The sequence below is a fragment of the Carcharhinus amblyrhynchos genome, unplaced genomic scaffold, assembly GCF_965287045.1.
Source record: "Carcharhinus amblyrhynchos unplaced genomic scaffold, sCarAmb.v2.hapA scaffold_44, whole genome shotgun sequence".
In the NCBI taxonomy this organism is placed as follows: Eukaryota; Metazoa; Chordata; class Chondrichthyes; order Carcharhiniformes; family Carcharhinidae; genus Carcharhinus; species Carcharhinus amblyrhynchos.
Genome location: NW_027649785.1, coordinates 1,722,825 through 1,745,799, shown reverse-complemented (window position 1 = coordinate 1,745,799; position 22,975 = coordinate 1,722,825). Strand labels below are relative to the sequence as shown.

The 22,975-nt window shown below is 44.3% G+C and overlaps 1 protein-coding gene across 1 annotated transcript in view; it reads left to right on the top strand.

The window, feature by feature from the left end:
- The window catches only part of LOC145337165 (uncharacterized), a 276,871-nt gene that overhangs the window by 251,401 nt on the left and 2,495 nt on the right, over window positions 1–22,975 (top strand). Inside the window, 4 exon segments of the mRNA XM_080181955.1 lie at window positions 9,208–9,341; window positions 9,344–9,374; window positions 14,961–15,175; window positions 15,853–16,087. Coding sequence (XP_080038081.1) covers window positions 9,208–9,341; window positions 9,344–9,374; window positions 14,961–15,175; window positions 15,853–16,087 — 615 coding nt within the window.

Here is a 22,975-nt window from a genome sequence, read left to right as displayed (position 1 = left end):
GTCAGAGGTCAGAATTTCAGGGTCAGGGGTCAGAGTCTCAGCGTGAGTGAGTCAGGGGTCAGTCTCAGGGTCACAGGTCAGAGTCTCAGGTATGTGGGTCAGAGGTCAGAGTCTCAGGGTCAGAGTGTCAGCGTGAGTGAGTCAGGGTCAGAGTCTGAGGGTCGGGAGTCAGTTTTAGGATCAGGGGGTCGGGGTCAGAGTCTCAGGGTTAGGGGTCATAGTCTCAGCATGAGGGAGTCAGGGGTAGAAGTAATAGTAGGAGGGATTATTATTTAAAAGGTGAAAAGCTGCAGCATGCTACGGTGCTGAGGAACCTGGGGGTCCTTGTGCACAAATCGCAAAAATCCAGTCTGTAGGTGCAGCAGGTGGTCAAGAAGGCGAATGGGATGTTGGCCTTTGTAGCGAGGGGGGGTAGAATATAAAAGCAGGGAGGTCTTGCTGCAACTGTACAAGGCACTGGTGAGCCCACAACTGGAGTACTGTGTGAAGTTTTGGTCCCCGTATTTGCGAAAGGATATATTGGCCTCAGAGGGAGTACAGAGAAGGTTCACCAGGCTGATACCGGAGATGAGGGGGTTAGCTTATGAAGAGAGATTGAATAGACTGGGTCTGTACTTGTTAGAGTTTAGAAGGCTGAGGGGGGAATCTTATAGAGACTTACAAGATAATGAAGGGGCTAGATAGGGTAGAGGTAGAGAGATTCTTTCCACTTAGAAAGGAAATCAGAGCTAAAGGGCACAGCCTTAAAATGAAGTGGGGGGGCAGTTTAGATCGGAGTTGAGGAGGAACTTCTTCACTCATAGGGTGGTGAATCTCTGGAATTCTCTGCCCATTGAAGTGGTGGAGGCTACCTTGAATATATTTAAGTCACGGGTAGATAGGTTTCTGATAGACAGGGGAATTAAGGGTTATGGGGAGAAAGCAAGAAAGTGGAACTGATCCACTTCAGATCAGCCATGATCTTATTGAATGGCGGGGCAGGCTCGAGGGGCTAGATGGCCTACTCCTGCTCCTATTTTTTATGTTCTTATGTCAGAGTCTCAGGTGACGGAATCACGAATCAAGTCTCAAGGGTCAGAGTCTCAGTGTTCAGAGTCTCAGCATGGGGGAATCAGGGATCAGAGGCTCAGGGTCAGAATCTCAGGCTCAAGAGGTCAGGGGTCAGAGTCTCAGGGTCAGGGTTTCAGTGTCATGGGTTCATAGTCACAGGGTCAGGGGTCAGAATCTCACTCTAGGGGGTCGTGGGTCAGAGTCTCATGGTCAGGGGTCAGAATCTCAGTGTGAGGGAGTCAGGGGTCAGAGTCTCAGGGTCAGGGGTCAAACTCTCAGAATCAGAGGTCAGAATCTCTGTGTCAGAGGGGTCAGGGGGTCAGAGTCTCAGGGTCAGGGTGGTCAGGGGTCACAGTCTCTGCGTGAGGGGGTCAGTGATCAGAGTCTCAGAGGCAGTGGACCAGGTACACAGACTCAGGCTCAGAATCTCAGGGTCAAGGGGGTCAGAATCTCAGCGTGGGGGGAGTCAGGGGTCAGAGTCTCAGGGTCAGGGGTCAGAATCTCACTCTAGGGGGTCACGGGTCAGAGTGTCAGGGTCAGGGGTCAGAGTCTCAACGTGAGAGAATCAGGGGTCAGAGTCTCAGCATGAGTGAGTCAGGGGTCAAAGTCTCAGGGTCAGGGGTTAGAGTCTCAGGGTCACGGGTCAGAGTCTCAGCATGAGGGGGTCAGCAATCAGAGTCTCAGGGTCAGGTGTCAGAGTCTCAGCATGAGGGGGTCAGGGGTCAGAGTCTCAGGGTCAGAGGTGAGAGTCTCAGGGTCAGAGTCTCTGTGTGAGGGAGTCAGGGGTCAGATTCTCAGGATCATGGGTCAAAATCTCAGTAAAAAGTCTGACAACACCAGGTTTTAGTCCAACCGATTTATTTGATAGTAAACGCATAAGCTTTTGAGGTTCCCCTCTTTGTCAGGTGAATGGAGAGTTCTGGCCTCGGACAGAGCATATAAAGCACAGGCAGTTTACAGATTACTGATTAGAATGTGAATCTTTACACCTAACCTGCTGTTCAAGTCCTAAAGTGGCCGACAATGTGAGTGGAAGGAGCACTGATCACAGGTTAAAGAGATGTGTATTGTCTCCAGACAGTACAGTAAGTGAGGTTTTGCAAACCCAGGCAAGTCACAGGGGTTACAGATAGTGCGACATGAACCCAAGATCCCTGTTGAGACCGTCCTCATGTGTGCGGAACAGCCAAGTTCCACACCCAGATTCGATAGGGTCTTTTAAGATACTTCTGGATGAGTACGTGGAACTTAGTGAGATAGAGGGTTATAGGTAAGCCTAGTAGGTAGGGACATGTTCGGCGCAACTTGTGGGCCGAAGGGCCTGTTTGTGCTGTAGTTTTTCTGTGTTCTAAGTGAGGAATGTGATGGAATACTCTCTCTGCTTGAATGAATATGGCACAAACACATTCCAGAAACCAGACACCACGCAGGACAAAGCAGTCCCACTTCATTAGCACTTAGGAAGCAAAAACAAGAAGGCAGATCACTACCTGAATGGCTGTAAATTGGGTGAGGGGAGTGTGCAGTGGGACCTGGGTGTCCTTGTGCACCAGTCACTGAAGGTAAACAGGTGCAGCAGGCAGTGAAGAAGGCAAATGGCAAGATGGTCTTCATTGCAGAGGTTTTGAGTACAGTACATGGGTGTGTTGTTCCAACTATACAGGGCCTTGGTGAGGCTACGCCTGGAGTATTGTGTGCAGTTCTCCTTTTCTGCAGAAGGATGTTCTTGCTCTCAAGGGATTGCAGTGAAGGTTTACCAGGCTGATTCTAGGGATGGCGGGACTGATGCATGAGGAGAGATTGACTAGGTTAGGATTGTTTTTGCTGGAGTTCAGACTAATGAGGGGGGGATCGCATAGAGACTTATAAAATCCTATGAGTCGAGACAGGATAGACGCAGAGAGGTTGTTCCCGACAGTGGGAGAGTCCAGAACCAGGGGTTGATGATTCAGGGTAGACTATTTACAATGGAGGTGAGGAGACATTTCTTCACCCAAAGAGTGGTGAGCCTGTGGAATTCATTACCACAGGAAGTAGTTGCTGCCAAAACATTGAATGCATTCAGGAGGTGGCTGGGTGTAACACTTGGGGCAAATGGAATCAAAGGTTATTGGGGAGAAAGCAGGATTAGGCTATTGAGTTGGATGATAAGCCATGATCTTAATGAATGACAGAGCAGGCTCCAAGGGCCAAATGGCCTCCTCCTGCTCCTATCTTCTCTGTTTCTATGTTTAGCACCCCCTTCACCACCTTGAATGTTTGCACCCCTCATCTTTGACGCAGAGTTAAAGTTATGCCATTTGGCATGGTGGCGCTGCTGCAGGAAACCGAGTTCTATTCCGGCTTAGTGTTTGCATATTCTCCCCATGTCTGCATGGGTTTCCTCCAGATGCTCCAGTTTCAAAGAACAAAGAACAACACATTTCCTCCCACATTCCAAAGACTTGCAGGTTCGGTGGATTGACCATGCTAAATTGCTCCTTAGTGTCAGGAAGATTAGCAGGGTAAATAGGTGGGGTTACAGGGATAGGGCCTGGTTGGGATTGTTGTTGGTGCACGCTCGATGGGCTGAATATATGGATTCTATAATACTATAACCTACAAGATGCAATACAGCAAATCACCAGGGCTCCCTCGACAGCATCTTCCACAACCTCTTGCCTAGGAAATTCCTCACCAAGTCACACACCATCCTGACTGTATCGCCATTAATAGTAAATAGGTGGGGTGACAGGGCTAGAACCTTGGTAAAACTCTCTGTTGGTACAGACTTTTTTTTCCAAAAATATACTTTATTCATAAAAATCTCAAATAATCCATTGCAAATCTACATGTCTTTGAATTGCAAACAGTGCAGAATTAAAACTTTTTACAGTTCTATACAAATTACAGTCATAACATTTCAATACTTAAAGCTATATACATGCCTCAATAAATTACTGTGCGCCGTTAGTGCTCAGATTGGCACACAGCTCCGCAGGTCAAGGGTATTCTGCAGCTCCTGGGTCCTCGGTCTGCCTCCGTTGGAAGGCCTTACAGTGTGGCCTTTCCCCATTGTGCCTTTGCGGCGGCTGCCCCAAGCTTCAGCCCGTCCCTCAGCACGTAGTCCTGGACCTTGGAATGTGCCAGTCTGCAACACTCGGTCGAGGACAGTTCTTTCCGCTGGAAGATCAGCAAGTTTCGGGCGGACCAAAGTGCGTCCTTCACCGAGTTGATGACCTTCCAGCAGCAGTTGATATTTGTCTCAGTGTGCGTCCCCGGAAACAGCCCGTAGAGCACAGAGCCCTGCGTCTCCGAGCTGCTCAGGACGAACCTCGACCAATACCACTGCATCTCACTCCAGACCTTCTTTGCAAAGGCACATTCCATAAGGAGGTGTGCGACCATCTCATCAGCCCCGCAGCCGCTTCGAGGGCAGCGTGCGGTGCTGCTGCGACCTCGAGCGTGCATAAAGGATCTGACGGGGAGTGCCCTTCTCACCACCAGCCAAGCCAGATCTTGGTGCTGTTGGTACAGACTTGATGGACCAAATGGCCTCCTCCACTGTAGAGATTCTATGGCATGATTGCAGTGGTTCAAGAAGGTAACTCAGTACCATTTTCTCAAGGGCATTTTGAAATGGGCAGCAAATGCTGACCTTATCAGTGTTGTCCACATGCTGTGGGGGAAAAATAATTGAAAATTAAAGTACAATCATGCAGGAAAAACTAATGAAACTTTAGAATTGTCGTTGCATACTCATTATTATTCAAGAACATTGAAGTTGTAAGTGGCATCATTATCTTCTGTGATCCTTTCTTTTCTGAAGACTCCAATGCAAGATCAACATAAAAGTTGCCCACAAAACTGGCAATTGTTTGCCAATTGTTGACATTTGGGGGAATTTGTGCAACTGAACCTCCTCTAACCATCCTCTGGGCATGTTGGCGTTTGATGTTGATAGTTTTCAGAGCATGCAGAACTGAATTTCAGTGCTTTCCTGTTGGCTGCTGCTTTTTCTTCAGAGAGCAGGTCTGCAATGCAGAAATTTTTATGGCTCTTTTTTAGGGTATCTGTGTATCTTTTGTACTGTTGGATTCTGCAGCGGAGAAGACTGATTGCATCTGAGTGGATCCATTGGCCTCTCTTTAATGTTTATCTTGACACAACTTTTATTTTTCTTCTTAATCTCCAGGAAATTTATCATATCACACTTTATATAACTGCATTTTAGTTGCACTTAATTTGCATAGGCAGCTTAATACTTAACCTCCATCCTCGTTTTCATGGAGTAAAATTGACAATACCAACAGGGTATCTGCATTTTTATCTTGTCAGCAATATATTGTGTTGCTTCAGATGAAATTACTAATCTTGTTTTCTCAAATTAATATGCTTTCATTGAATAATCATTTTCTGCAGGGACCCTGTGCCATTACAAAACACCATTGCAACACATAATCATCCCAAAGGTTCTACCGTGTCAGCAGCAAACTGTTGCCCTTGTGTGACAGAAATCCAGTCTGCTGTGTGACAGAGGGCATCTAAATAAATCATTGGCCTTTTTCACCCATATCTCATAGAATCCCTACAGTGCAGAAGGAGACCATTCAGCCCATTGAGCCTGCATCGACACCAATCCTACTCAGGCCCTATCTTTGTAGCCCCACGTATTTACCCCACTAATCCCCCTGATGCTAAGAGGCAATTTAGCATGGTTAATCCACCTACCCTGCACATCTATAGACTGTGGGAGCTCAAGTGTGGGAGGAAACCGGAGCACCTGGAGGAAACCTACACAGACACAGAGAATACGCAAACTCCACACAGACAGTGACCTGAGTCTGGAATCGAACCCTTGCATTGTGAGGCAGCACTGCTAACCACTGTGCTGCCCTATCTGTCTTCAGACAGCTCATTATTCTCTTGAAATCATTGTTAATTATTTGCAAATGGGCGATTTAATTTGGTATTGATCCACAGGCACTACAAGTTCCAAAAAACTTGATTTGAATAACTGCACTTTCAGACAGATATCCTGTGTTTTGGATTGGGAGAGTAGAGTTAGTATTGCCTCAAAGTTTCTGCTGTGTATAATACAAACTAGCCCAATGTGTACCCTGGCTTGCAGCTCTGACTCCAGCAACATCTGAACAGGTTGATACCATGCATGCTGTTTTTGGACCATGTAATATAACAGCTCCCTCTAAAGTGTTTCACAGGCATTGCCGAGTAACTTCCAATTTCTCAAATTCAGGATTTTTTCATATTTTAATATTGAAAATAAATTATTATCCAGGCAATTGTTTTCGAGCACAGAACAGTTCACTCAGTGGAAGACCAATAATCTCAAGTTTGAGACTGTGTAGAATAGTGGCTTTCCCAAGTCCACAACAGTGAAAACAAGGCAGACATGAAATGTAATTTTCTTTTATCCAGACCTGAAATGGAGCTGATATTCAGACTGGTGTAAAAGTTCGAACACTCACTCACTCACTCACTCACACACACACTCTCTCTCTCTCTCTAGTACCTTGCCCAGCTATTGAAATTGGTGATATAGCTCTCTGTATATTTTTCACCTTGCTTATTCTTACAAGGAAGTGAGAACAAACAAAATCATTATAATGACAAGGGTGATTTTTCATTTGATTCCAAGCAGTAATTGTTGGCGGGAATACAACTTCAAGGGTATAACAATGAAGTCTGACCTGTGCAATTGACTCCCAATTACAGTTTCTACCAGGAATTACTGGGCAGTGATCAAGAGTGAGAACACTGCCTTGGCAACTATTGTATGAAGTCTCAGAACAGCAGGATGAAGTCCAAACCGGGTGTTGTGATACTTCTTAATGTGTTTACCCTAGTCCAACACTGGCATCTCTACATCTTGGCAATTATTGACAGACAATTCAGAACCTGGGATATATCGCAAGACATATCCCAGATATGTATCACAAGACAGCAAGGAACTACAAAAGGTTGTGAATGTAGCCCAATGCATCACGCAAACCAGCCTCCAATCCAATGATTCTGTCTACACTTGCCACTGTCTCAATAAAGCAGCCAGTATAATTAAGGACTCGTGCATCCCAGACATCCTCTCTTTCATCTTCTTCCATTGGGAAAAAGCTACAAAAGTTTGAGGTCACATACCACTTAAGAACACCTTCTTCCCTGCTGCTGTCAGGCTTTTGAATGGACCTACTTCACATTAAGTTGATCTTTCTCTATACCCTAGTTATGACTGTAACACTACATTCTGCACTCTCTCGTTTCCTTTCCTATGAACAGTATGCTTTGTCTGTGTAGCGCGTAAAAAACAATACTTTTCACTGTATGTTAATGCATGAGACAGTAATAAATCAAATCAAAAAATATCTGGTCTGTATATTAAGTTATCACAGTTTATTAGAACTGTTTGAAGTTTGTTTCCCAATCAAACACAGCTTTTTATTAATATGGAATACAAGAAGAGAACAGCTGTTTTAAAAAGGAGCAGACAAAAGGCAAGGAATTATAGGCCGGTTAGTTTAACATCTGTGGTTGGAAAAATGCTAGAATCCGTCATCAAAGGAGAAATAGCGAGGCACCTAGAAAACAATGGTTTGATAGAGCAGACGCAGCACAGATCCGTTAAGGGGAAGTCGTGTTTGACGAATTCGTTGGATTTCTATGAGGATGTGACTAGTGCGGTAGACAGAGGGGAACCGGTGGATGTGGGGTTTTTAGATTTCCAAAAGGCATTTGATAAGGTGCTTCATAAAAGGTTGTTACAGAAGGTTAGGGTGCATGGAGTTGGGGGTATGGTGTTAGCGAGGATAGAGGATTGGCTGTCTAATAGGAAGCAGAGAGTGGGTGTCAATGGGTGCTATTCTGGTTCGCGGTTGGTGACTGGTGGAGTGCCTCAGGGATCGGTGCTGGGGCCTCAACTATTTACCATTTATATAGATGATCTGGAGGAGGGAGCTGAGTGTAGGGTGACAATTTGCTGATGACACGAAGATGAGTGGAAAAGCAAATTGCGTGGAGGGTGTGGAAAGTCTGCAGAGGGATCTGGATAGGCTGAGCGAGTGGGCGAGGACCTGGCAGATGGAGTATAATGTTAGCAAGTGTGAGGTTATCCACTTTGGCAGAAATAATAGTAGGAGGGATTATTATTTAAAAGGCGAAAAGCTGCAGCATGCTACAGTGCAGAGGGACCTGGGGGTCCTTGTGCACGAGTCGCAAAAACCCAGTCTACAGGTACAGCACGTGATCAAGAAGGCGAATGGGATGCTGGCCTTTACAGCGAGGGGGATAGAATATAAAAGTAGGGAGGTCTTGCTGCAACTGTACAGGGCACTGGTGAGGCCGCAGCTGGAGTACTGTGTGCAGTTTTGGTCGCCGCACTTGCCGAAGGATATTTTGGCCTTGGAGGGAGTGCAGAGGAGGTTCACTAGGCTGATACTGGAGATGAGGGGGTTGGACTATGAAGAGAGACTAAATAGACTGGGTCTGTACTCGTTGGAGTTTAGAAGGATGAGGGGGGAATCTTATAGAGACGTATAAGATAGTGAAGGGGATGGATAGGGTAGAGGTAGAGAGATTCTTCCCGCTTAGAAAGGACAGCAGGACTAGAGGGCACAGCCTCAAGATAAAGGGGGGGTGCAGTTGAGAACGGAGTTGAGGAGGAACTTCTTCACTCAAAGGGTGGTGAATCTCTGGAATTCTCTGCCTGTTGAAGTGGTAGAGGCTACCTCGCTAAATATATTTAAGTCATGGGTAGATAGGTTTTTGGTAGGCAAGGGAATTAAGGGTTATGGGGAGAAAGCGGGAAAGTGGAACTGATCCACTTCAGATCAGCCATGATCTTATTGAATGGCGGGGCAGGCTCGAAGGGCTAGATGGCCTACTCCTGCTCCTATTTCTTATGTTCCTATGTTAAGAAAGATGTGCGGGTTAGGTTGATAGGCCGTGCTAAATTGACCTAGGGTAAATATGTGGGGTTATGGGAATAGGGCCTAGGTTGGATTGTGGTCGGTGCAGGCTCGATGGGCCAAATGGGCTCCTTCTGCAGTGCAGGGATTCTATGATTCTAAACCAATGTGATAAGAAAAGGTTCTACCTTTTGTAACACAAATATCTAATATTGTGATATCCTTTCGATAGCCGGTAACTTCTTTTTCATTTTTACAGGTATTTGTTTAAGCAGCTTCTTCTGTTGTGCAGTAATGACCCTGAGGGTTTAGAAAAATGTGTTTTCTGCAAGTCTTCAGGAAATGATTTACTCTCACTCAAGAAAAATATATTTCTTCATCTCTACCTCAGCAAGTTCCAAAAGGGGCTGCTCAGAGCATTTTCATGTAAGTGTACTCAGCTGTGACTCTGGTGGGTATTTAAAAAATGATTAGTCTGTGTGAAATGCAAGTGGAAAACTTTGTTAGTTAACTTCTGTTTTTACAAGGAATATTCATAGGAACAATGGAACATATAAAAGTCCACTAGCAATTGTGATTGTACAGATCACATTGCAGATTCAATCCTTTGAGTCCTGTTTAGCTGTTGGTCACCAATGTTCCATTAAGCAACAGCAACTACTTTGATTTATATACCTTTTTAGCATAGTAAAACATCTCGAGCATAATCAAACACAATTTAACGTCACGCTGTGGATTGTAGAAGCGTTTGAAAGGTGTATGTATGTGAGTGCATGCTCTCAAAATGTTGATGTTGATAATTTAGTTGAAATCAAGATTCTACTGACTGCTGCTCACAAGATTCCCACTATTCTCACTGGCATGTCCAATGATATTTTCCCAATATTAAGCTAAAATACAATGGATTCTGAAAATCTGAACTAAAAGCAGGAAATGCATGAAACAGTCAGCTTCAGGCATCATCTGTGAGAAAAGAAAGTAATCATTTCAGATCTATAATCTTTAATCAGAACCGAGCAAAGTGAGAAACGTGATCGGTTTGAAGGGAAGAGAGTTGGGGAACAGAACGTGGGTTAAATCAGTGATAGGGCTGAGGGCTGGCACGATGAAGCATTTAAAACATTCATGGCTCTCAGCCAGAACAGGAACAGAGAAAGAGGTGTTTCAAGGAGCTGTGAATGGCAGGATCCTGATTAGCTGCCATTCAAAAGCAAATATTGGAAATAAAAGAGAAAGGAGTGAAGATAAAAATCAAACCAGCAAAGAAAAAACAAACAAAAGAAGGTCACAGGCCTCAGTCAAAAATTGTTGAACACAGTGTTAAGTGCAGGATATTGCAGAGTGCCCAGTGAAAAGAAGTACTGTTCCTCAAACTTCAGCTTTTTTGGAGCATTACAGGAGACCCAAGAACAGAATGAGGGCAAGGTGGAGATTTACGATGGGGTGGCTGGAAGCTCAGGATCATATTTGTAGGCTGACAAGAATTGTTCTGCCGCCCACTCTGTTTGTTCTCCTCACTGTACAGCAGGCAGCATTGTCTGCAGCAAATGCTGTGCGTATGGCAGTCGGGCAAGTCAAGAGCAGCGCTGGCATCGCTTCTCAACCTTTTGGCTAAGATCAAGTGTAGTATCGTCATGCTGCGCTTGGCTGAAATCATTAGGTTACATTTTAGCTTTCACTGAATCTCGGCCTTTTGGCTAAGATGCAAATGAGATCAAGCCTTGGCGGAGGAGTCATGCCTGCTCCAATCAGCTTGGATCATGTAGATCAAGCCCAAGACAGGAGGTAAGATTCCTATCTTGTCAGCTTAGATCGGGAATGTCCCAACTTGCTGAGACTCTAAATTGGACTTGATTTGATTGAATGGGATTAAAAAAAAAGAATGAGGTTAAGGTGTTGATTTAAGATGAGGTGATTGGATCATATTTGTAGATTGATGAGAATTGTTCTGCCAAGCATTCACCTTTGGCCTTGGACCTAACACCGGTACAGTAAGACCCAGTGTTCCCCAGCTATGGCTGTAACTGCATCAAGAGCTACAGGCCAAGGCCTGCCCAACACCATCCGGGTGAAGGCTTCGGGAGGAGACACGCCTGTAGGCCGTGACTTCATCGTAAAGAAGGTACTTTTCGAGTGCTGCAGGTTCCAAGCAGCAGACGTCTACGGTGTGGCTGAGTACAACAACCAGCCCTACGTAGACGTCAGTTTCAGGAGCCTGTCAGGATGCCTCAAGTTCCTGACAGCCCTCAAGGAAAAAGGCAAAGAGGGGCCCCTCTCCATCCTGACGGCAGAGCCCCTGTTCACCGTGCCGTCCCAGCGGAACCGGGTTATCACGTTCCAAATGTATAACCCCTCCGTCCCTGCGGCTGATGTGCTGACATTCCTCTCCAGGTACGTGGAGGTAAAGGGGGAGAGCGTGGACGTAAAGGACAAGTATGGGATTTGGACCTGTAAGAGACAGGTGAGAGTGACTCTCAAGACTGACCCCAATGGAGGCCTCCTGCACCCGCCCTCCAATTTTGCCATCGGGGGGAATCGAGGCTTCCTCTACTACGCGGGACAGCCTAAAGTGTGCCGAATCTGCCGTAAAACTGGTCACTTTGCCGCAAACTGCAACACCACCTTCTGCAGAAACTGCTTGAAGGAGGGGCACGCGACAAAGGACTGCAAGGACAGCAAATGTTGCAACCTGTGTGGGGAGGCTGGCCACGTTTACAGAGCCTGCCCCAAGAGGAAGGTCACCTACGCCCAGATCAAGGCCCTGTACAGCTGCGGTAAGACATCCTTCCTGTATGCACGTTCTCTTGCAATGAAAGTGAACATACCATTTGCCTTCCAGCTGCTTGCTGTACCTGCATGCTTGTTTTCAGTGACTGTTGTACTGGGACATCCAGGTCCTTTTGTATGTCAACATTTCCCTACCTATCACCATTTCAATTTTACTCTGACATTTTGTTTCTGTGTCTGAAATGGATAACTTCACGGTTATCCACATTATTCTGCAGGGAAGGTGGTGGTTTGGAAGTTTTTGAGGGGGGGCAATTCTCACAAAAACAATTCTAAGTGTAAAATTCATACTAAAAACTGGAGTAAATCCTGCTGGTTTTTTCAACGGGAGTTTCAAAATGAATGTCCTACATTCTGTGCACTGCGGAGTGCCTCAGTTTGAATCGCGCTGAACATAGCGGACAGGGCCTATTCCCGCTGGAGAGGCCGCAGCTCATGCTCCAATCTGTCAACACCAAGATCTGCGTGGCCTCACACTGCCTGTCACCAGATCACTGGCAAGACCTGCAACTCTGCATTGTTGGCTCCCCCATGGCACGATCACTGGTCCCCTGGACGTGTCTGGGCCAACCTTGATGTCCCCACACACCCTACCCCCTTTCCCCCCCATCTCCTGCAGCCCTGACTGACACACGACTCTCCCCACTGTTTCAATGGTCAGCCCTAATCGCCGGCCTCCCCCCCCTCTGTCACTCAGTCTGAATGCAGAGCGGCAGTGGGTCAGCCCATTAGCCCCTACTCCCTTGACTCCTTGGGCATTTGCACTTTACCCTTTGGGCAGTGTCAGGGGGCTCAGGCTGGCACTGCCAAGGTGGCAATGTGCAAGGGGCAGCCCCTTCACTCCAGCAGGGCTGGGCTGCCAGCTCCCCGCAAGTGGGGAGCTATAGTTTAAATACAGGCCAGGATGAGCTGGGGGGAGATTTATACAGAAAGCAGCATGGAACTGACGGCGCTGGAAATCTGGCTGCTGGAGACCTCGGAGGCCATGACGCCAGTGGGGAGCCTGCGTAACGGCCTCTGCTCGAGTCCCACAACCAGCTGCACTATAAAAGCAGCACGATGGGCTGGCTGTATCATCCTAATTGTCACTGGACTAGTAACCCAGACACCCAGGTTAATTTTGTGTGACACAGGTTTGAATCTTGCCAATGGTACATAGTGAAATTTGAATTCAATAAAAAAAACCTGGGAATCGAAGTCTGATGATGAGCATGAAACCATTGTCGATTGTCATAAAAACCCATCTGGTTCATTAATATCCTTTTAGGGAAGGAAATCTGCTGTCCTTACCTAGTCTGGCCAACACAGCATTCTGGTTGATTCTTGAATGGTTTTGCAAGTCACTCCGTTCCAAGGACAATTAGGGATGAGTAATAAATGCTGGCCCAGTCAAAGACACCCACATCCTGAGTAAATTTTTAAAAATTTTGTGTAAATCACCTTGAAGCCTCTGAGCATCTTCCCCAACCCTCACCTTCTCACCAAGTTTTGTGTCATCAGTAAACTTCTGGTTCCCTCATCCAGTTCCTTAATGTATATTGTGAATAGCAGGGGCCCCAGCACTGACCTCACAAGTCACTGCCTGTCACTTTGAAAACATCCATTTATTCCAATTCTGTTTCCTGTCTGCTAACCACTTCTCAAACCATGCCAATATACTACCGCCAACCCCATGCACTTTCATTTTACACACCAACCTCCTAGTTGGGGCTTTATCAAAGACTTTCTGAAAATTGAAATACACTACATCAGCTAGTTCACCCTTATCTATTCTGCTGGTTACAGCCTCAATAAACTCCAGTAGGTTTATCAGACATGATTTCTCTTCCATAAATCCAGGTTGATTTTTGTCTAATCCCATTGATATCTTCTAGGTGTCCTGTAATCAAATCCCTTATAATAGACTCGAGCATTTACCCTGCTACCGATGTAAAGCTAACTATCTGTAATTCCATGTTTTATCCCTCCCTCCTTTTTTAATAGTGGAGTTACAGTTGCACCCTCCAATCTGCTGTGTCTGTTCCAGAGCCCACAAAATTTTGGAAGATGACAACCAACACATCCACCATTTCCACAATCATTTCCTTTAGCTCCCTGGGATGGAGATTATCAGGCGTGGGGATTTCAGTCCCCTTAATTTCATCAACACTGTTTTTCTAGTAATTCCAATTTTCCTCATTTCCTCCTAAACCTTTGATTCGTTAGCATTTCTGGGAAGTTATTTGTATCTACCACTGTGAAGACAGAACTTAAGTAACTGTTTAATAGCTCTGCCATTTCCTTGTTTTTTTTGTTCTTAATTCTCCTGTTTCAGACTGTAAGGGACCCACATGAAGTAAAGTTTATTTGTTTGTCACAAGTAGGCTTACATTAACACTTCAATGAATTTTCATTGTGAAAATCCCCAAGTGCCTGTTTGGGTACACAGAGAATTTAGCATGGCCAATCCACCTTACTGCACATCTTTGGAGAATGGGGGAAACCGGAGCACCCAGAGGAAACCCACACAGACATGGGGAGAATGTGCAGACAGTGACCCAAACCAGAATCGAAACTGGGTCCCAGGCGCTGTGAAACAGCTGTGCTCACCACTCTGCTACCGTGCCCCACCCATTTGTTTTCACTAATCTTACTTACAGAAGCTTTAACAACCTGCTTTTACGTTACTTGCAAGTTTACTCTCATGCTCTATTTCTCTCCTCTCTTATTCAATCTCTTTGTCATAAACTTCTCCCAACCCTCAGGCTTGCTACTTTTTTCTGGCAACCTCATTGGACTCCTCCTTGTATCTAATACCATCCTCAATTTCCTTTATAAGCCACAGTTGATTGTCTCCATTTCCAACCAATAAGCTCGGAAGTCGAGGGAGAAAAAAGTCAGGGATTGTCCCTGTGAAGGCGCAGTAAGTGGAAATTGAAAGCAAAGTTGATTAAATTTTCCAGTTCCAGTTGAGAAGAGGAAACAGCATTAACAGTCATCAAGCACAGGGAGAAAGAGCTGAGGGCGGAGGTTGAGTGGGATTGGAACTTCTTTAGATCACTCTTTTCTGACTTGTATTGGCAGCTTAATGCTTAGGATAAGCTGCTCCAATGTTTTCACATGGGGTGAAGTTGTCAGTACAAACAGGGCATATGCATTTTTATTCTGTCAGGTGGAAGTTCCAGATAGAATTACTGATATTTCTCCTCTGGTTAATATATTTCACTGTGTAATTGTTTTCTACAGGGACCCAGTGCCATACCGAAACCCTGAAATGAGACTTCACATTCATTCCAAAGGTTCCGTCATGCCAGCAACAAACTGTCGCCCAAGTGTGACAGCGACTCACGTCTGCTGCATGACTGCAAGTGATAAACTGAGCCGGTGGATGGTGCTGGGAGTGCAGGGAGCCCTTCTCAGCCACTTTATCAAACCTCTGTACATCACTAGTGTTGTCCTTCGTAAGTAAAACGCATTTCATTTGGAAAAGAAACAATAAAGTAATGTAGTCATTTTTCATCGGCGTTTTGAATTGTATAGAAACTGAATTGGCATTATTGTGGCTAACTGCCTTCAAATTATTTGCTGAGTGACTCTCCATTGTCTGTAGTTCCTAGCAGACTGATTTCCTTTTGTATGTGCGTTCACGGCTTACCTGACTAATTTGTCACCAGGGTCCAAATTAAGTGGTTTTCTTGTGGCAAAATGTATGGAATGCTGCACAGAGAAGGGGTATCCTTGTATCCACAGAACAGGTGAAACAGCTGTGCTAAAGCTGTAAAGGATATCGTGTTCACTGATTATTTTTCACACAGCTTCTCAAATTTATCCCTTACCCTCGCCCAAGGTGATTACCCAGAATTTACAATTGAAACTGGGACCTCAATATGTTGGGCACAGATCAGGTTCCCTCTGTGCGAATCTCGGTGTTTGAGCATTTGCAAAGATGCTGCATGAGGTTGTGCTTCTGAACAGAATATTACTGAGGCACACTACCTTAACACAGTTTTAAAAAATACATTTGAATGTTAAGTGCTGCAACTTCCAACCCAGACACGTAAGCAGAAAAGTGAATGATAAATTTGGGGAGGTAATAACTTTCTCATTGTGAAAGCCTTTTTTTGTGTTTTGAAACTAGCTGGCCAATTTCATCCGATGCAGATCGTCACCAAAGCAATCAATCAGCGTGTGGATGAGAGCTTGAATGAGAAGCTTCCTGATCTGTTCACTGCTGTGAGAGCACATTTCTCCCATTGTGGTGAGGAAGAACCAACGGAAGTTGAACCACTTTATAAAAAGCTGAGCATTAACTGGTGTCGGGGGGATAAAACTGTGGAAATAGTGGATGGAACCACAGGACAGGTCATAGAAGAGTAAGTTTTAACGATCCTGCTTTAGTAGCAAGGGTTACGACATGAATGAAATATTAGTGTTTAAAACAAATGCATTACAATTCCTTTTAATTGGCCAGAAATTGTTCCTTTTAGGGTAAAACTGACAGTAGATGTAATTGTCAGGTAAACACTGGGAACAAATTGGCCTCTGTGTTACTTTAACATGGCTGTTCAAGGGTTGTTAGATATTTTTAGGCATCAGTTGGAAAATGGAGGATTCACCATGGCTCTCTGATACTTAAAACTATGATAGATTTTTTTTCCCAAAAATATACTTTATTCATAAAAATCTCAAATAACATTGCAAATCTACACAGTCTTTGAATTACAAACAGTGCAGAATTAAAACTTTTTACAGTTCTATACAAATTAGAGTCATAACATTTCAAACCTTAAAACTATATACATGCCTCAAAAGTTACTGTGTGCCGTTATTTCTCAGATTGGCACAAAGTTACGCAGGTCGAGGGTGTTCTGCAGTTCCCGGGCCCTCGGTCTGCCTCCGTTAAATGGCCTTATAGTGTGGCCTTTCCCGAACCACCTTTTTTCCCAAAAATATACTTTACTCATAAAAATCTCAAATAAACCTACTGGTAGATCTCCTCATTTGCTGACTCTCTCGGATTTGATGGATGCTATCTCAGTCCATGACCTATCCCCAGACTTTAGAATATAAACTCCACTTTCTGATGTTACCGTTAATTCAAATTAACACCTAAACTAGGATATCACAGAACATTTTGGTAGAAATGAGTTGATGGAATAGCAGGCTGTAATTTCTGCCATGTACTGAGAAGCTAAGCTTAAGAAATCCTGATTTGGGCACATAAGAGTAGGAGCGTGCCGGTCAACTCCCTCGAGCCTGCTCCGCCATTTAACGAGATCATAGCTGATCTTCTCACTCTACACTACCTTCCTGTAGTATCCCCATTTGCCCTTAATGTCATTGGTATCTAGAAATCCATCAACCTCTGCTTTGAACATTTTGATGTCTGAACCTTCACAGTTATCTAGGGTAGAGAATTCTAAAGAGTTACCATGTTTTGTGTGAAGAAATTCTTCCTCATTTAATCCCTAAATGTCCTGCAGGGAGGCAGTGGCATTGTGATTTTGTCACTGAACGAGTAATCCAAAGACCCAGGATAGTGCTTTGTGGACAGATGGTGGAATTTGAATTCAATAAATAAAAATCTGGATTTAGAAGTCTAATGTATATTGTTGATTGTTGTAAAAACCCATCTGGTTCACAAATGTTCGTTAGGGAAGGAAATCTGTTGTTTTTATCTGGTCAGGACTGCATGTGGCTCCAGATCCACAGCAACGAGGTTGACTCATAAATGCCCTCTGAAATTGTCACGCAAGTTGTTCAGCTGTATCAAACCGCTAAAAATTCAACAGGGAATGAAATTGGATGGACCACCCTCTATTGACCAAGGCATCAGAAACCACAATGGTAAACTCAACCCTGAACCTGCAAAGTTCTCCTTACTAATGTCTGGCTGCTTATGCCTACATATGAGGTCTTGTCTCAGAGATTAATCAAGCAACAGCCAAACATAGTCATACTCAGGGAATAATATCCAAAACATCACTATTCCTGGTTTTGTCCTGGCAGAACAACTTGCAAAGGTGGTGGCACATTGGTGTGCAGTCAGGAGTCTTCAATATCAACTGCAGACCCCATGAAGTCTCATAGCATCAGGTCAGACAAATTGCATTCAAGAAAGATCTGCAATTAAAAGTTTAACGATGACCGTGAAACCATTGTCGATTGTCATAAAAATCTATTTGGTTCACTAATGTACTTTAGGGAATTAAATCTGCCATCCTTAACTGGTCTGGCCTGAATGTGACTCCAGATCCACAGTGTTGTGGTTTGAGTCTTAAAATGCCCTCTGAAATGGATTCAGTTCAAGGGCAATTAGGGATGGGAAATAAATGCTGGCCAATGACGCTCATGTCTCATTGAAAGACATGAATTGAAAAAGACACTCAAATGTGGCACCATCAAGGACAAAGCAATGTGCTTGATTTGCACTCTATCCACACACATTCACTCCCTTCACTACTGATACAGTGACTGGTGTGTACCATTTCCAAGCTGCACAATAGGAACTCATTATGCTTCCCTAGACAACACTTACCACCTAGAAGGTCAAGAGCAGAAGGCTCCTGGACCACCCCCCCAGCAATTCACATCCTAATTCGGAAATATCTCGCCACTTCTTCACTGTCACTGGGTTACTACCTTAGAACTCCCTCCCTATGAGTACTGTGGATGTACCTACTCCACGTGTACTGCAACTGTTCAAGAAGGCAGCTGCCCATCATCTTTAAAAGGGAAATTGGAGATGAGCAATAAATGCTGGCCTCGCCAGCAACACCCACATCCCTGAGAGTATGCCCTTGTTCTAGACACCCACCCACAACCAGGGAAACATCAAGCCCTTTTAATAATGCTTTAGATCACTTCTCTTCTTCTGAACACCAGAGAACATAGGACCACAATCTTCACAATCCTTCCTCATAGGATGATCTCAGGAGCCCCGGGATTAGTCTAATGAACCTTTATTGCACTCTCCCAGTGGGCAGTATATCGTTCCTCTGGTAAGGAGACCACAGCTGCATGCAATACTCAAGGTGTGATCTCTCCAATGCCCTATGCAATTGTAGCAAAATCTCTCTCATTCCTGTACTCCAATCTCCTTGCAATGAAGGCTAACTTCCATTTACCTTCCTAATTGCTTGTTCCACCTGCATGTTAGCTTTGTGACTTATGAACAAGAACACCCAGGTCCTTTGGACACCAACATTAGCCAGTCTCCCCATTTAAGAACTACTGTGTATTTCTGTTTTTCCTACCAAAGTGGATGGTTTGACAATTTTCCTGTTATATTCCAACTACCATGTCTGTCTAAACCTCCATGAAGCCTCTTCACATCCTCCTCATTACTGGCATTTCCACCAGGCACTGATCCTTGCAGCACCCCACGAGTCACAGCTTGCTAAGCAAACTTTCCTGCAACAATTTTACCCAATAATAGATCAACCCAAGAAAGAAAGATGTAAAAGTTGAATGCATGGAAATATTGAGGATTACAGATCAATTAAAACCTGCAAAAATAAATTGTAAGTAATTAAATGTGACCCTGTATTGAGAGACCATATGCTGCAAGGCATTCTGCACAGCGTCAAAAATAATCATTTTAAAAGAACAATAGAGAATCAGAGATAACAAAACCACAGAACCTCTGATTTAAAGTGCGCACTAATAGTGTGTTTTTGTTTTAGCACAGTTTGTAAATAGCAGAATTTCCCTGAGTAGTACTGTCTGAATTTTCATTTTTGCCTGGGTACTGGTGAAGGAACATAATTCACCCTTTTTATCTGGTTTCTTATGAGAAGAAGTCTTAATTTATTGTGACAATTATTATGAATATATTAGGAGTGCTAATAAGGGATAGCTGTATTGAACTTTACAGCACCTCGTATTGTCAGTAAGTGACTGGTGTTTGTTCTGTGTTGGCAAAGCTCAGAAATAGATTCAGGACAATTTAGTTTTTAAAATGTGGGGATAGAACCATAGATCATTACATCACAGAAACAGGCCTTTTGGAACTTCTTGGCTGTGCCAAACCATTTTTCTGCCTAGTCCCACTGACTTGCACCTGGACCATATCCCTCCACACCCCTCTCATCCGTGTACCCTGTCCAAGTTTTTCTTAAATGTTAAAAGTGAGCCTGCATTTACCATTTCATCTGGCAGCTCATTCCACACTCCCACCATTCTCTGTGTGAAGAAGCCCCCCCTAATATTCCCTTTAAACTTTTCCCCCTTCACCCTTAACCCATGTCCTCTAGTTTCTTTCTCCCCTAGCCTCAGTGGAAAAAGCCTGCTTGCATTCACTCTATCTATACCCATCAAAATCTTATACTCCTCTATCAAATCTCCCCTCATTCTTCTACACTGCAGGGAATAAAGTCCTAACACTTCAGGAACTTTCAAGCGTTTATTGGATAGGTGCATGGAGCACACCAGAATTATGAGGAGTGGGATAGCTTGATCTTGGGATTGGACATAGTTTGGCACAACATTGAGGGCCAAAGGGCCTGTACTGTGCTGTAATGTTCTATTCAACCGTTCTCTGTAACTCAGTTTCTCAAGTCCCGGCAACATCCTTGTAAACCTTCTCTGCACTCTTTCAACCTTATTAATATCCTTCCTGTAATTATGTGACCAAAACTGCACACAATATTCTAAATTCAGCCTCACCAATATCTTATACAACCTCATCATAACATTCCAATTCTTATACTCAATACTTTGATTTATAAAGGCCAATGTTCCAAAAGCACTCTTTACGACCCTATCCACCTGTGACGCCACCTTTAGGGAATTATGTACCTGTATTCCCAGATCCCTCTGTTCTGCTGCACTCTTCAGTGTCCTACCATTTACCCTGTATGTTCTACCTTGGTTTGTCCTTCCAAAGTGCAATACCTCACACCTGTCTGCATTAAACTCCATCTGCCTTTTTTCAGCCCATTTTTCTAATTGGTTCAAATCCATCTACAAGCTTTGAAAACCTTCCTCACTGTCCAATACACCTCCAATCTTTGTGTCATCAGCAAATTTGCTGATCCAATTTACCACATTATCATCCAGATCATTGATATAGATGACAAATAACAGTGGACCCAGCACTGATCCCTGTGGCACACTAGTCACAGGTTTCCACTCAGAGAAGCAATCCTCCACTACCACTCTCTGGTTTCTTCCATTAAGTCAATGTCTAATCCAATTTATTACCTCTCCATGTATACCTGGTGACTGAACCTTCCTAACTAACCTCCCATGCAGGACCTTGTCAAAGGCCTTACTGAAGCCCATGTAGACAACATCCACCGCCTTCCCTTCATCCATTTTTCTGCTAACCTCCTTTAAAAACTCTGGTTGAATATGACCTACACGTGCAAAGCCATGTTGACTCTCCCTAATAAGTACCTGGCCATCCAAATATTTGTAGATCCTATCTCTTAGTTTACCTACTACTGATGTCAAACTTACTGGCCTATAATTTCCAGGATTACTTTTTTAAATAACGGAAAAACATGAGCTATCTTCCAATCATCCGGCACCTCACCCGTGGATACCAACATTTTAAATATATCTGCCAGGGTCCCTGCAATTTCAACACTAGTCTCCTTCAAGGTCTGAGGGAATACCCTGTCTGGTTGTGGGGATTTATCTACTCTGATTTGCCTCAAGGCAGCAAGCACCTCCTCCCCTTTAATCTGTATAGGTTCCATGACCTCCCTACTTGTTTACCTTATTACCACAGGCTCCATACCAATTTCGTTAGTAAATACGGATGCAAAAAACTCATTGAATATCTCCCCCATTTCTTTTGCTTCCATACATAGCCGACCACTCTGATATTCAAGAGGACCAATTTTATCCCTTTTTTTGCTCTTAATATACCTGTAGAAGCTCTTAGGATTATCCTTCACCTTGATTGCCAAAGCAACATCATGTCTTCTTTTAGCCCTCCTGATTTTTTCTTAAGTAGTTTCTTGCACTTTTTATACTCCTCAAGCATCTTATTTGCTCCCTGTTACCTATACATGTCATACAGCTCTCTCTTCTTTATCAGAGTTCCAATATCCCTTGAGAATGTCTTTAATCCTGACAGGAACATACAAACCCTGCACTCTCAGAATTTCTCCTTTGAAGGCCTCCCACTTACATCCTTACCAGAGAACAGCCTGTCCCAATCCACGCTTTTTAGATCCTTTCTCATTTCTTCAAATTTGGCCTTTTTCCAGTTTAGAACCTCAACCCGAGGACCAGATCTATCTTTATCCATGATCAAGTTAAAACTAATGGCGTTATGATCACTGGAACCAAAGTGTTTCCCTATACACACTTCTGTCACTTGTCCTAACTTATTTCCTAATAGGAGATCTAATATTGTATCCTCTGTAGTTGGCTTTCTATATATTGATTTAGAAAACTTTCCTGAACACATTTTACAAACTCTAACCCGTCTAGACCTTTAACAGTATGGGAACTCAATCTATATATGGAAAATTAAAATACCCTACTATCACAACTTTATATTTCCTGCAGTTGTCTGCTATCTCTCTGCAGATTTGCTCCTCCAATTCTCGCTGACTATAATACAACCCCATTAATGTGGCCATACCTTTCCTATTTCTCAGCTCCACCCATGTGACCTCCATAGACAATCCCTTTAATCTGTCCTGCCTGAGCATTTTCCCTGACTAGCAATGCACCCCACCCTGCCTGCCCGCCTGCCCACCTGCCCCCTTCATCCCTCTGCCTCTATCACATCTGAAACATCAGAACCTGGAACTTTGAGCTGCCAGTCCTGCCCCTCCTGTAGCCAAATTTCACTAATGGCTATAATGTCATAATTCCATGTGTCAATCCACACCTTCAGCTTATCTGCCCTCCCCACAATACTCCTGGCATTGAAATAGACACAACCTCAGAAGATTACCACCACACACAGCCCTTCTATTTGTGAGTTTGACTGAGCTATTAACATCATTTATTTTCACCCCCAACCCCGCTCCATTATCTGCTCTGGCACTCTGGTTCCCACCCCCCTGCAAACCTAGTTTAAACCCTCCCCAATAACACTAGCAAACCCCCCTGCAAGTATATTGGTACTCTTGTAGTTCAGGTGTAACCCATCTCTCTTGTACAGGTCCCACCTGCCCCAGAAGAGGTCCCAATGATCTAGAAATCTGAAACCCTGTCCCCTGCACCAGTTCCTCAGCCACGTGTTCATCCGCCCGAGCATCCTACTCTTACCCTCACTGGCAAGTGGCACAGATAGC